This window comes from Bufo gargarizans, chromosome 2, assembly GCF_014858855.1.
Source record: "Bufo gargarizans isolate SCDJY-AF-19 chromosome 2, ASM1485885v1, whole genome shotgun sequence".
NCBI classification, from domain to species: Eukaryota; Metazoa; Chordata; class Amphibia; order Anura; family Bufonidae; genus Bufo; species Bufo gargarizans.
This window is the reverse complement of record NC_058081.1, coordinates 456500639-456516353: the sequence shown is the minus strand read 5'-3', so window position 1 is coordinate 456516353 and position 15715 is coordinate 456500639. Positions and strand designations below refer to the sequence as shown.

Sequence of the window (15715 nt, the reverse complement as noted above, 5' to 3'; positions counted from 1 at the left end):
TGGAGCACAAATCTAAGCTGCCATCTTTAAAACTAAAAAGAAACTTTTGTCAAATGGGAGGTCGGCTTTATGAACGTTCAGAAGAGCAGAGAGAAGCGCTCTGGATTTCACACTAAATGGGACTGTGCGGCCTGTAATTTATGAAAATCCAATCAAGCTACAGAAAAAATAAAAATAAATGGTTGAAAGTTTTTAATAAAACTCCAGAAATTATTTTAGCCAAGAATACCCGCATTTCAGGCGTCCATAACCCAAACGCCAGTAGTACGTCTATGATTATAGCAGTCAGTGCTGGTCACTATGGGATGCAAACCCGCTCTTAATTATCTGTAGATGGGAAGATTAGCAGTGTTGTGCAGATAACAGAACAAAAGACAATTTACATAGTTGGCATTCCGCTCCTCCAGACTGCAGGCTTTATACCAGTAACAGACAGCTGCCGCCTTTTAGCGTTTGCTGACCTGGCAGCAAACGCTAAAAGGCTTTTCTGAGATTTATTTTTTTACTGATGACCCATCCTCTGGATAGGTCATCAGTACCTGATCGGTGGGGGTCCCACACCCAGGACCCCCCATCGATCAGCTGTTTTGAGAAGGTAGCTGCGCTCCTGTGAGCCCTGCAGCCTTCTCCGTACTTCCCAAGCACAGCGATGTACATTGTATTGAGGCTGCTCCTATGTCACGTGAATGCGTTGTCACTCAGCCTAGGAAAAGCAGAGAGAAGGCAGCTCCAATGCTTCCCTGTGTCAGACCCCCACCGATCAGATGCTGATGACCTATCCTGAGGATAGGTCATCAGTAAAAAATATTATAATAAATAATAATAATTATATATCTCAGAAAACCCCTTTAAGGCATGAAAGGCAAACTAATTGCAGCCAGAGAAAGAAGGTGGATTTACACGGGCCGATAAGCAGGTGTTCCTTCCCGACAGTCAGCTGCTTGTTCAGTGGGGGTAAAGCACTACATTTACTACATGGGGGGGGGGGGGGGGGGGTGGAGTTGCTAGTCCTCATACAGATCCCAACAGTCAGCTGCTTGTTCAGTGGGGGTAAAGCACTACATTTACATGGAGGGAAGATTTAGGCGTCTGCAAGGACAGGATCACCCGATGAACAAACATTTTGCTTGTTCATCGTGTGATCTGTGGCATCTTTATACGGGCAGATTGTCGGGAACGAGCCTTTTCAGGATTGTTCATTCCCAATTATCTGGCCTTCGAAATCCACCTATAGTTGTAGGCTAAATGCTCATTATGGATATAATTTGCAGCCCAGCAACACGGATGACACCCATGTGTTGTCCATCTTTTTTCAGACCCATTTAAATGAATGAGGCAGTGTGCAATCCAAGGACCAAAAATACGGTTGTGTGCATGGGGCCTAATCCTGGTGCAAGCGGCAGGCTTCACGTAAAGTCTGTGCTGATGCAGCACTCCCTAGCACCGTGCGAGCCCAGCACTGACTGAGTGGGGTTAATACATTGTTGTACTGCGACAGTTGCGATAACATTTCACTTTGGAAGAAAAGCGCTTCTTTTGCTGGGTGTCACTTGTACATAGACTGTATATATGTAATACCCTGCAGTCAATGGAAAGAAGTGGGATTTAATGATGCACACACCTATCTCAAATGGCACGTTTTCCCACATTCCATCCATTCCTATATTACGTGAAACCAGGTCACTTACATTTACTTCATTCAGTACATGCTCAGATCCTGTAGTCACACACAAGAGCAACCAGCAGGGTACATCTACAGATAGGTGGGCCCCTTATCCTGCTCCTCATCACAAGATAAAGCCAAGGGTCAGTACTCAGGCTGTGACCTTTAGCACCCAGAACAAGCATCAGATGGGATCAATGCTGTTCCCAGCTGGTCCTGCCAGTGATGCCCCCTGAACCAGGCGCATGCTGAAGTACAAAACACTGTTTGATATCTGCAGCACAAGAAAATGGCTGCAGCCATAGAATTCCATTATAAGGCTTCCTCCATGACCATGTGCATTCAGCCACTCACTGTGAGAAGAAAATGGTCAGCAAATCTGCCCAGCAATGCAGCAAAACCTGAGTGGCCATACCCCAAGTATGCAACATTCAGGACTGGAAAGCTGTTTATAGTATTTAAAGTATCCTGCTCATCTTTTATACTTCCATGTGTTCCCCCTTACCCTGGGTTCACACCTGAGCGTTCTGAAAGTAGCGATTGTACCGGCGTTTACAATCGCGCATACAGAGACAAGCGAACGCCCATTGTCGCGCGTTCCCGAATATCTATGTACGGGAACGCGCGACAAAACGCCCCCAAAAAACTCAAGAACTTGTTTGAGCGTCGGGCGTTTTACAGTGCGATCGTACGCGCTGTAAAACGCCCAGGTGAGAACCATTCCCATAGGGAAGCATTGGTTTCTCCTTGTTGAGCGTTTTACAGCGCGTAGTAACACGCTGTAAAACGCTCAGGTGTGAACTTAGGGTTAGGGTTAGTGTTCCTGCTAATCTATGCTGCTCAGGACAAACTTTGGACAGAACCAGTCTCCAATATAGTGTCGTCCTGGCAGAAGGAGTCTTCTCAGCTATACTATCACACTATGCAGAGACCTAGCTGTGAGATGAGTGACTGAGCATGGCTGACCACCAGCACTTAGACCAGTAGACTGATGTCCACATGGCACCATACTATGTAAATATGGATTTATTTGCTTTTTAAAGACTTTAAATGGAAAGCATTCAGAATGCATTATCTATACACAAAGAATATGGTATTTTATGGTGGGGCCCTTTAATACTATATATGCTTGTAATGGCTGGATTATGCATCATCTAGAAGGAGTATGTACGGACAGCATTAGGCCAAAAATGATGCTGGGTGGGAGAACCTTAGGGTACTTTCACACTTGCGGCAGGACGGATCCGACAGGCTGTTCACCATGTCGGATCCGTCCTGCGGCTATTTCGCCGTGCCGCCGGACCGTCCGCATTGACTATAATGGGGACGGGGGCGGAGCTCCGGCGCAGCACGGCGGTGCACGGAGAAAGCCCACCGGACTTAAATTACTGCACGTCAGGCATTTTAGTCCGGCGGCTTTCTCCGTGCACCGCCGTGCTGCGCCGGAGCTCCGCCCCCCGTGCCCATTATAGTCAATGGGGACGGAGCGGCGGTCCGCGGCGAAATAGCCGCAGGACAGATCCGACATGATGAACAGCCTGTCAGATCCGTCCTGCCGCAAGTGTGAAAGTAGCCTTATCCAGGAAAAACTAGAGAAACCAATAAACGAATGATAACTCCTTTTATAGCAAGAGAAGTAAGCAAACTCCTGCAGGAAGAAGGAAAAAGGACTCTTTGGGTGTAGCTCACTCTTTAAGCCTCATGCACACAACTGGATCCGTTTTTGCAAATTGTGGATCTGTAAACCACGGATACCTGCCCTGGTCCTGCAGCGTTTTACAAATGCCTATTCCTGTCGTGCAGGGCCGCAGGAGGGACATACGGATGCTGACAGCACACTGTGTACACTGATAGATCATTACTATCTGAACTCTGGCACTCCTGTCAGTCACCTGCTCAAAGGAGCTTGTGGCACTTGGGCAAGTGCTGTGGCCATTTCCTAGGCCTGTGAGGTCACATGGAAATTCTGCAGCTCAGTCCCATTCAAGCCAATAGAATCGAGCTGCAAACCCAAGCACAGTCGCTACACAACGGACCGCGCTTGGGAATGTAGTGAAGAAGCTGAAAGATAACAGCCCCATAAAACAGCTGATCAATAGTAGTATGGGGGTCAGATATGGGTGACTTATTACAAGGACCATGGCAGCTCCCATATTACCCTCCCTGGACCTATGAAAGGAGAAGCTAATATGCCATATAAAGCAATTATATCACCATACAAAGTGTGACGACGGCCAGAAAGTCGAGCTCTAACCAGGGAACTCAGCTAACCTGTCCGGGCGTTGGAATGAAACGACCAGGCTGCGGAGAAACGCTCTTTGTTGTTTATTACTTCTGCTGAACGCATCGGCTGTAAATTATTGAGCAGGCACTTAATACAGGCAAACACATAAATGTCTTTTGTTCTCTTTAATTTGTGTTTCACTCAATGTTAAATAAGCGTTTGCATCTTTTAATTGTGATAATCGTTCGGCATCAGCGGAAACCATACAATTAATGCTGGCTTAACCCTTGTTGGTCTGGAGAACCTGTGTGAGATTGGAAAAGGCGCACAGACACACACAGCCTCGTACGTAGGAATCTGGCGGTACAGCACACATGGTAATGGTTTAATTGCCAGGGAGGTGCCACTGTATTTAAAAGCCTGGGTGCACCAATAATGATAGCAAGGACACGGAGACTAACTGGGTCAAGCTGAGAACAGACATTGACAAGTGGCCCGATAGGTGCAGTACTATACGGCAGTTTCATCTAGTAACTGGAAGTTGCCACGGGATTATGAGTATTTGTATGTGTATTTAATAGGGAGACTGGAGAAAGCCGCTGTTAGACGCTTATCTCCTGTGAGAACATAGGAATCAGGAGAAAATACTCACTTCTTCTAATCCTGCTCTCCCCCGTCATCATCTGTCGGGGACTACTCACACATTAGATTGTTGGCCAAACCCACCTTCTCAGGGGCTTCAGCTGACAAACTACAGCATATGGGAGCTTTAAAGGGGCTATTCTATGACAAATGAAAATCAGACATCACATAGTACATGACAATCTCTTTTTAACAAAGCTAAAACCAGTCCTGTACCTCACATGGATCCAGAGATCTCCCCATTCATTCTTCTAGATTTATATCAAGCTGAGAGCTCAAGAGGAGTGTCTTTTCTGCTACAGCTCAGGGGGCGTGTCCGTGTCCATGCCCTGCCTATCACAGCTCAGGAGGCAGTTGAAGGAGTAAACTGAGCATGTGCGGCCTTCTCAGTGAGCAGGTCAAAGAAAGGTGGAACTATACAGATACATGTTATTGAATACCTCAGCAGCTATAACACATTTTAAATTACATACAATTACAAAAGTGTTCAGATCCAGTTGCCGATTTAAAAACTGTAGAATATATTTTTCGTGGGACAACCCCTTTAAGACTAAGCTGGGCATACACAATAGATAAATGTCGACCGATCCTGTCTAACAAGCATCAGGTTTTTAGTAGTGGCTTTTAACCCTGTCCCCATTAAAGGGGTTCTCCAGGAATTAAGAAAATTAAAACACTTGAATATTATTTTATAATAAATATTTTCACTAATACCTCATTACTTAGAATGGCTTGTTTTGTCTAGGCCTAGGGAGCAATCATAAGGAGAAATAAAATGGCCGCCGTCCTATTAGTACACACAAAACCTGTCCTAATCACACAGCACGATAATCATCCTTTTCTCCTACACGCCTGGGATTATGATCCTGAATACTACTTATAAGATCTTTAGCTGAATCTCTGTGGGAATGGAGCTCATGAGCAGACATGAAGTACAGAAAGGAGGTGAGGGTGTGGTAATGAGCAGCAGCACTTGTATGAAGTTTTCCATTACCACAGTCTGTCCTTTATGTCTCCTCATGAACTCCATTCTTACAAAGATTCAACTGAAGTGCTTATCATCTGTATTCAGGATCATAATCCCTGACAAGTAAGAGGAGGAGGATAAGGCAGCTTTTTAGCTCAGTGTTGTGAAGTAACTTGTCCTGGGTATTAGGTGCAACGAAGGCAGGGTCCCTAATGTTCGTGACATCAGCACCCTTAGGTGCAAATAGATAGAATAACAGAACAGTTTAGTTGGGCATAAGTTAACATTCACTGAAAATCACTTGCCCTGAGGTAGATATACCAATTTATTGCCAATGTGACATGGCAACCTAAAATTATCCCAGTGAAATCTGCTTTCCAAAAATCATATGGCGTTCCTTTCCTTCTTTGCCCTGCCGTGTGCCTGTACAGCAGTTTACAACCATATATGGGGAGTTTCTGTAAACTACAGAATCAGGGGAATAAATATTGAGTTTTGTTTGGCTGTTAACCCTTGCTTTGTTAGTGTAAAAAAAAATTGATTAAAACAGAAAATCTGCCAAAAAAGTTCTGAAATTTCATCTCCATTTTCCATAAATTCTTGTGGAACACCTTAAGGGGTAACAAAGTTTGTAAAATCAGTTTTAAATACCTTGAGGGGTGTAGTTTTTAAAATGGGGTCATCATTTTGGGTGGTTTCTATTATGTAAGTCTCACAAAGGGACTTCAGACAACTGGTCCTTAAAAAGTGGGTTTTGAAAATTTTCGGAAAAATTTTAAGTTTCGCTTCTAAACGTCTAAGCCTTCTAACGTCCCCAAAAAATAAAATGGCTTTCACAAAATGATCCAAACATGAAGTAGACATATGGGGAATGTAAAGTAATATTTTTGGGGGGAGTTTTTACTAGCTATTATAAAAGTAGAGAAATTTAAATTTGCTAATTTTTTTATTTATTGACCTAATTTTACCACTGTCATGAAGTACAATATGTGACGAGAAAACAATCTCAGAATGGCCTGGATAATTAAAAGCGTTTTAAAAATATTACCACATAAAGTGACATGTCAGATTTGCTAAAAATGGTCTGGGCAGGGAGGTGAAAAATAGCTTGGTCCTGAAGGCCCCTTGCAGACGAGCGTGTCCGGATTAGGTCCGATTGCGTTGGGTCTGCGATCAGGGAAAACCGTGCGACTAGGTATGCAATTGCAGTCAGCTTTGACTGTGATTGCGTTCCGATGTTCAGTTTTTATCGCACAGTGCAATGCGCTTTGCACACGCATGATAAAAAACTGACTGTGGTACCCAGACCCGAACTTCTTCACTGAAATTCGGGTTTGGGTTAGGTGTTCTGTAGATTTTAATATTTTCCCTTATAACATTGTTATAAGGGGAAATAATAGCATTCGTAATACAGAATGCTTAGTAAAATGTAGATTGAGGTATCAAAAAATTAACTTACCTGTTCCAATTGATTGCGCAAACGGCATAGTCTTCTTTCCTATTCTTTTAGGACCTGCAAAAGGACCTTTGGTGACGTAATCACCTACGCTGATGTCACCGCGCTCAATTGGAACATGTAAGTTTATTTTTTTAATACCCCAATCTACATTTTAGTAAGCATTCTGTATTAAGAATGCTATTATTTTCCCTTATAACCATGTTATGAGGGAAAATACAGTGAATAAGCTTTAATGGGGTCCGGAGTTGCTTTCATCCCCGACATCTAGCAACCACGTGTGAAAATCACACCGCATGCACACTTGGTTGCGGATGCTTGCGATTTTCACGCAGCCCCATTCACTTCTATGGGGCCTGCGTTGCGTGAAAACCATAGAACCTGGTGCAATTTTCACGCAACGCACAAGTGATGCGTGAAAATCACCGCTCGTGTGCACAGCCCCATTTAAGTGAATGGGTTCGGATTCAGTGCGGGTGCAATGAGTTGACCTCATGCATTGCACCCGCATGGAATTCTCGCCCATGTGAAAGGGGCCAAAGAGTTAATACAGGGAGGAGCTACAAACGCGTGCACTTGGCAACTGGTGGAAGTACCCGTCTGAATGCAGCCACTGTGGCGACTTTCTAGCCAGCGGTCTTTGTCCGGCCCTTTATTTCACTGTGTAGAGCTCACTATACATAGAAGTGGAAGCCTATGTGTAGCCATCTAACCATTCCCTGATAATAGCAATGGAAGTGCTCTAACCACCGGAGACGTCAGATAATAAACCATGGCAATATCACAATTTCTGAATTACCGTCGTATTTTTGTGACGTTATAGGGGCAGTCGCACTTGAAAACGTGGACTGCTTCTAAAACAGCCCTATAGCGCAGAGTTTCTATATGGCGGTATACTGGACTCTCGGTGGGGTCACAACACAGCATCTGGAGGTCAACTCAGAAACCCACACAAGGTCTAATGCATGAAGAGAAAATGAATAAATCAGTAAATTTGGCTGGATTGGCACGTATAAAAGCAAATAAAACTGGGGGAGAAAACTGTGCGTCATCTCCTCGTGTACCTCATCTTGGGGGCTAAGGCCTGTATTACACCGACAGACTATCTGACCAATCGTTACACACCAACTATTGGTCTGATAATCTGGCGGTGTAATGCAGGCCTAAGGGAGCACAATCTTAGGCATGGACCACCTTTGTGATAAGACAATGTATGCAGCGTATACTTCTCCAGGAATAAGGGGGATGCAACATCTTACAAGGAGAGCACATACTGTCTTTTTAGAACCCCATCTACATATAGGGGTGGACATCCCAGAAACCAGGGTTTTTGCGGTCCCCAATGCAAGGGCAACATCCGTGCGGATTCCATGACCCGTCCATAGCCATACGCTGCTGGACACCATACAACATGTGAAAACGGAGGGCCTCCCTTTGTGGGGTGGAATGGATGGCGACTTCCAGACTATACCTCTGCATCCAATTGAGCCATCATCATCTCCACTCTGAAGCTAAGCTGCTGACATATTGTTGCGAGGGCCCTGATGAGTTGGCGCAAGGCCAACGAAACGCTTTGGGAAAGTTATCTTTATCAGTTTGAGGTTGCACCGCTGCGTGGCATGAGCGCGTGCGATTGTTTATTGTCTTCAATGGGCTATTATTTTAATTGGATATTAAAAGTATTATTTAGGGTCACCCACCATTTTTGTTCTATTTAAGTTCATGATCCGTCTACATTGCAAAAAAAATAGGATACGTGTTCTATTTTTCTGCGGTGCGTCTGGAATCCAGACCCATTCAAGTGACCCGCTGTTTGAGGGCCGCAATACGGGCACGGCTAGGCAACGGCCTTGTGCAGGAGCCCTTACTCTGTTGTCACTAGATAAGGTAAATGCATATAGGTGGGGGTCCGATCTCCAGGACCCTTACCTACTGGTGACAGATGTATCAAGTTCTCCATGCCCTCTATAAATACATGGCACACAATACCTTGTCCGGGCATTTCTAGAATATGACAGAATATGGTAAGACCATGGGCACACAATCCATCATTTCCCGTTAACCCCCGACATAGTCTTTATATAGCAAGTGTGGGAAACTAGAAGAAGCAGTTCTGTTACTGCCATCTCAGGGGCTATTTCTGGAAGGTGATGTGAATTGGCATTGATCCAAAACCATTTTATCCCTAAATTCCCTCCTGCCAGTCACAAGTGAGGGCACACTCACACACAGACATATAAGTGGCACAGCCTATACACACATCCTTCCTCATCTGGCACTTTGGGGTGTAATGGCTAGTGCAGGGTGTGATGGGTGGTGCATGGCATAGGGTTCTCGCTCTGAATCCCAGTATCCAGGTGACAGGTCCACCCCCTCAGGCCCTGCACTAGGCATGACACAGAACGTTATTAAAGGGGCATTCCCATCATAGACATCCTCAAGATGTGCCTTAATAAGTAATGGCCCCCGCCTCTGGGGCCCACATATATCCCCAGCAGAGGGTGGAGGAGGCTGCACACACACGTTGCCACCATTACCCACCCGACAGGCAGGATAGTGGTCTGGGCCACCTCCGCTAATCATAGATGTAGGCCCTGAAGATGGGTATACGCATATATGACAAATATACTTCTAGAGAACATCCTCTTTAGGGTTGATCCAGCAGTAAAGTACTAGTGGGTCCCCATCCTCACCTCGCAGAAAAGACTTTGCACAATAACCATTTCCCAAACTCAGGTTCGGTTCCGAGGTACCACTTTGAGAAATGGGTTTTTTACAGTAGAAATTAATTTCTGAAGTTATTATGCGAAGTCTCACAAGACTTTGCTAAGTAATAACTTCGGCTCATCGGAGCCAATACATTCTAATACTGTACGGAGCGCTCGCTACGTACAGTATTCAAACTAAGTAGTAGGCAAATCATACACTGCTCGTTTCCATGGTTATAACTAGGGATGAGCGATTCGACTTCGGATATAACATCCAAAGTCGAACCGCTCATCCCTAGTTATAACCATGGAAACGAGCAGTGTATGATGCGATGAAAAAAAATTAAACCAGCCGAGAAGGAAGCAATATGGACAATCACATTAGTAAGTGCCTTGTATTAACTTCCTCCACTTGCTGAAGGGACACAACCCCTTAAAAAGGTACGGCCATGAGGTGCGCACAGTGTGACTGCTGTCCTGAATCTCTTCTATGGGTGTCCTGCACATACCTCAGGTCTGACTCATGGAGACCTACAGACATGGCGGGTGCCAGAAAGCACAGCTACAGACCCCCTGTAGTATACAGGGGTTGTTCCCACTGGACAGCTCCGAAGTAATCCATAGGTGATTGGGATGAAGGTCCATGCAGCGCCAACCTCATCATATTCACATCGCACACCGCCTGCCGGTAGCACAATTCTTCAGAAGGTCCCTTGACAGGTGAGGAATGTGACAGAAGTGCCCCTACAGGTAAGCTCTATGGCCCGGGGCGGGGCATGCTGGCAGCCCCTGTCATCAGACACGTAGAGCAGAACCTGGTGGGCTCAGCCCATGGCGGCTCATACTATGCCAGTCATAACTGGTCACTTGACATAACTTTTTGGGACTTGGAAGACTTTTACCTATTCTATTTGCGCAAGATTCACAATTTCTTCTACTGATGTGTGTCTCGTGCCATCAGGGCCAAGCCGTGTACACATCAAACTTGTCCTATGAGTGTGACCACACAGTGCCGCCATGTGGCACCGCTGCCCAGAGGATAGGACGAGACACTGATTTGGGCTAGTTTTACCAAAATTAGCACAATAGTAAAGAGGAGGATTTCTCCATAGCAACCAACCAGACCCAGGTGCTATGGAGAATGGCCAACACGTCCCCCATATGTGGCCGATAGGTGTGGTTGGGTGTCACCTCTGTCATTCTGGGGGAAACTTCTACCACTTTTGGTGGATGCTTGTTACCAGCAGAGCCTGACATGAACACATCATGGAGCCTCCCTCTAAGCTCCCTCACACAGGTAGTCACCCAGCTCTGGGGTGGAAAAGACTCTGCCAAACTTACAAATTTCTTGGACTTTTCGCCTCCTCCGTCCTCCGGGTTCTTCACTTTCTTCTTCTCCTTGGTGCTCTTGGTGGGAGCAGGAGGTGCACCTCCATAGCCGCCTCCCCCGGCTGGAGGATCCATGCCGCCGGCTCTCTCTGCCCGGAGGCCTGGCTGGGAAGGTAACGAAGCTCCGGTCGGTTCGGTGAACTCGGTCCGCTCCGGTGTAGTGCTCTAGTAATCCCGCGTGTCTCCGTCGAGCGCCAGTCCGGCTTCCCCCGTGTGACTCCGGGCCCCGGGTACGTCCTGCACTCGGCGCGCTGCTGCCCTGTGAGCGCTAGCCTGCCCCAGTACTCACTGACCGGGCCTCATTAGCATAAACTCTGCATATTCATGAGCAGGCGCGCAACAGGCGAGCCATTCACATGTGAGGGCGGAAGAAAGGGCAGAACTCCACTTTGAAACAACTTCTTCCTCAGAACTTCCGGGTTCAGAAGAGACTAACTCGTGACACGGGCGGGGGAGGCTACGGTTATTGCGTACAGTCATAGTATTATTTTTCCCATAAAATCGGACGAGTTTTTTTTATTATAACACTAGTTAAAATAGTGACGCTGTGAAAGAAAGTGAAACGTGACGCCTCGTGTTTGTGCAGGCGGGTGATGTACTAAGTTTCTTCCTGAAAGCCGGGAGGACAAGTGGGTGTGTTGGTAATCTATATAAACTCCGACAGCGCCATCTGCTGGTGCAGTGAAGTAATGGCAGTAGATGTGAGCGACAAGGCTGTGCAATTTCAAGGCGGCTCCTCTGACTACAACTGAATTTTTTTCTTGTATTACTTTTGTATAATTATGTAGAGATTTTCATATCCTGCATGTTCTGTGTCATCTTGATATTTTTTTAATTAGATAATATTATGTGATAATTCATATGGACAGTTTCACATTTTGTTAACTGCATTTAACCCCTTAAGGACACAGCCTTTTTACACCTTAGGACCAGGCCATTTTTTGCAAATCTGACCAGTGTCACTTTAAGTGCTGATAACTTTAAAACGCTTTGACTTATCTAGGCCGTTCTGAGATTGTTTTTTCGTCACATATTGTACTTCATGACACTAGTAAAATTAAGTCAAAAAAATATTTTTTTTTGCACCAAAAAATACCAAATTTATCAAAAATTTTGAAAAATTAGCAAATTTCAAAGTTTCAGTTTCTCTACTTCTGTAATACATAGTAATACCCCCAAAAATTGTGATGACTTTACATTCCCCATATGTCTACTTCATGTGTGAATTATTTTGGGAATGATATTTTATTTTTTGGGGATGTTATAAGGCTTAGAAGTTTAGGAGCAAATCTTGAAATTTTTCTGAAATTTACAGAAACTAAATTTTTAGGGACCATTTCAGGTCTGAAGTCGCTTTGCGAGGCTTACATAATAGAAACCACCCAAAAATGACCCCATCTAAGAAACTACACCCCTCAAGGTATTCAAAAGTGATTTTACATATGTTGTTAACCCTTTAGGTGTTGCACAAGAGTTATTGGCAAATGGGGATGAAATTTGAGAATTTAATTTTTCTGTCTAATATTTCATTTTTACCCATTTTTTCCACTAACAAAGCAAGGGTTAACAGCCAAACAAGACTGTATCTTTATTGCCCTGACTCTGCAGTTTACAGAAACACCCAATATGTGGCCGTAAACTACTGTACGGCCACACAGCGGGGCGTAGAGTGAAAGGTGCGCCGTATGGTTTTTGGAAGGTTGATTTTTATGGACTGGTTTATTTACACCATGTCCCATTTGAAGCCCCCTGATGCACCCCTAGAGTAGAAACTCCCTAAAAGTGACCCCATCTAAGAAACTACACCCCTCAAGGTATTCAAAACTGGTTTTACATACGTCGTTAACCCTTTAGGTGTTGCACAAGAGTTATTGGCAAATGGGGATGAAATTAGAAAATTTATTTTTTTGCCTTATTTTCCATTTTAACCCATGTTTTCCACTAACAAATCAAGGGTTAACAGCCAAACAAGACTGTATCTTTATTGCCCTGACTCTGCCGTTTACAGAAACACCCAATATGTGGCCGCAAACTACTGTACGGCCACACAGCGGGGCGTAGAGTGAAAGGTGCGCCGTGTGGTTTTTGGAGGGCTGATTTTTATGGACTGGTTTATTTACACCATGTCCCATTTGAAGCCCCCTGATGCACCCCTGGAGTAGAAACTCCCTAAAAGTGACCCCATCTAAGAAACTACACCCCTCAAGGTATTCAAAACTGGTTTTACATACGTCGTTAACCCTTTAGGTGTTGCACAAGAGTTATTGGCAAATGGGGATGAAATTAGAAAATTCCATTTTTTTGCCTTATTTTCCATTTTAACCCATGTTTTCCACTAACAAATCAAGGGTTAACAGCCAAACAAGACTGTATCTTTATTGCCCTGACTCTGCCGTTTACAGAAACACCCAATATGTGGCCGCAAACTACTGTACGGCCACACAGCGGGGCGTAGAGTGAAAGGTGCGCCGTGTGGTTTTTGGAGGGCTGATTTTTATGGACTGGTTTATTTACACCATGTCCCATTTGAAGCCCCCTGATGCACCCCTTGAGTAGAAACCCCCTAAAAGTGACCCCATCTAAGAAACTACACCCCTCAAGGTATTCAAAACTGGTTTTACATACGTCGTTAACCCTTTAGATGTTGCACAAGAGTTATTGGCAAATGGGGATGAAATTTGAAAATTTCATTTTTTTGCCTTATTTTCCATTTTAACCCATGTTTTCCACTAACAAAGCAAGGGTTAACAGCCAAACAAGACTGTATCTTTATTACCCTGACTCTGCCGTTTACAGAAACACCCAATATGTGGCCGTACACTACTGTATGGCCACACAGCGGGGCATAGAGTGAAAGGTGCGCCGTTTGGTTTTTGGAGGGCTGATTTTTATGGACCGGTTTATTTACACCGTGTCCTGTTTCAACTCCCCTGATGCACCCCCGGAGTAGAAACTCCCTATAAGTGACCCCATCTAAGAAACTACACCCCTCAAGGTATTCAAAACTGATTTTACATACGTCGTTAACCCTTTAGGTGTTGCACAAGTTATTGGCAAATGGGGATGAAATTGGAAAATTTCATTTTTTTGCCTTATTTTCCATTTTAACCCATGTTTTCTACTAACAAAGCAAGGGTTAACAGCCAAACAAGACTGTATCTTTATTACCGACTCTGCCATTTACAGAAACACCCAATATGTGGCCGTACACTACTGTACGGCCACACAGCAGGGCGTAGAGTGAAAGGTGCGCCGTTTGGTTTTTGGAGGGCTGATTTTTATGGACCGGTTTATTTACACCGTGTCCTGTTTCAACCCCCCTGATGCACCCCTGGAGTCGAAACTCCCTAAAAGTGACCCCATTTTGGAAACTACGGGATAAGGTGGCATTTTTTGGGGGAGTATTTTTAGGGCAAATATAATTTTTGGTTGCTCTATATTACATTTTTGTGAGGCAAGGTTACCAAAAATTGAAATTCTGATATTTCATCTCCATTTGCCATTAACTGTTGAGGAACACCTAAAGGGTTAATAAAGTTTGTATAATCATTTTTGAATACCTTGAGGGGTGTAGTTTCTTAGATGGGGTCAATTTTAGGGAGTTTTTACTCTAGGGGGGCATCAGGGGGGCTTCAAAAGGGATATGGTGTCAATAAAAAAGGCCATCAAAATCGGCCTTCCAGAAACCATGTCGGTCCTTTCCTTTTGCGGCCTCCCTTTTACGGATACAGCAGTTTACGACCACAAATGTGGCGTTTCTGTAAACTGCAGTATCAGGGTAATAAATTTTAACTTTTGTTTGGTTGTTAACCCTTGTTTTGTTACCGGAAAAAACGGACTGAAATGGAAAAGTGCCAAAAATAGCGGTTTTGGCACCGTTTTTTTTTAACCGTGTTAATCTGGGTAGTTAGGTCATGGGATATTGTTATAGAGGAGATTCTTACGGACGCGGCAATATCTAATAAGTCTACTTTTTTTTACAATTATTTAGGTTTTTGACTATATTATCTTTTTTGATACAACATTTTTTTTTGGGTATCTCTAAAGTCTAAGTGTCATTTTTTTTATTTTCTTTTAGCCAATTATCTTATGTGGGGGCTCATTTTTTGCGGGATGAGCGGACGGTTTTATTAGCACTATTTTGGGGGCTATATGACTTTTTGATCGCTTGCTATTAAACTTTTTGTTATGTAAATTTTTTTGCACCTATTTTATTTTATTTTTTTACTGTGTTAATCTGGGGGGTTGGGTCATGGGGTATTTTTATAGAGGAGATTCTTACGGACGCGGCGATACCTAATAAGTCAACTTTTTTTTACAATTATTTAGGTTTTAGACTATATTATCCTTTTTGATACCCTAAAAAAAAATTTGTATCTCTAAAGTCTAAGAGTCATTTTCTATTTTTTTTTTTATCTGATTATCTTATGTGGGGGCTCATTTTTTGCGGGATGAGATGACGGTTTTATTGGCACTAATTTGGGGGCTATATGACTTTTTGATCGCTTGCTATTAAACTTTTTATTATGTAAGGTGACAAAAAAAAACTTTTTTTGCACCTTTTTTTTTTTTTTCTGGACCGTGTTAATCTGGGGGGTTAGGTCATGGGGCATTTTTATAGAGGAGATTATTACCGACGCGGCAATACCTATGTCTACTTTTAATA

At 44.0% G+C, this 15715-nt stretch overlaps 1 protein-coding gene across 3 annotated transcripts in view; it reads right to left on the bottom strand.

Moving 5' to 3' along the window:
• Positions 1-11362, bottom strand: part of DIAPH1 (diaphanous related formin 1) — a 218675-nt gene extending 207313 nt beyond the window's left edge. For all 3 annotated transcript variants that reach the window (XM_044281006.1, XM_044281004.1, XM_044281005.1), the window contains exon 1: positions 11002-11362. In XM_044281006.1, coding sequence (XP_044136941.1) covers positions 11002-11124 — 123 coding nt within the window. In that variant the 5' untranslated portion in view covers positions 11125-11362. The remainder of the gene's footprint in view (positions 1-11001) is intronic.
• Between the last annotated feature and the right edge of the window lie 4353 nt (positions 11363-15715).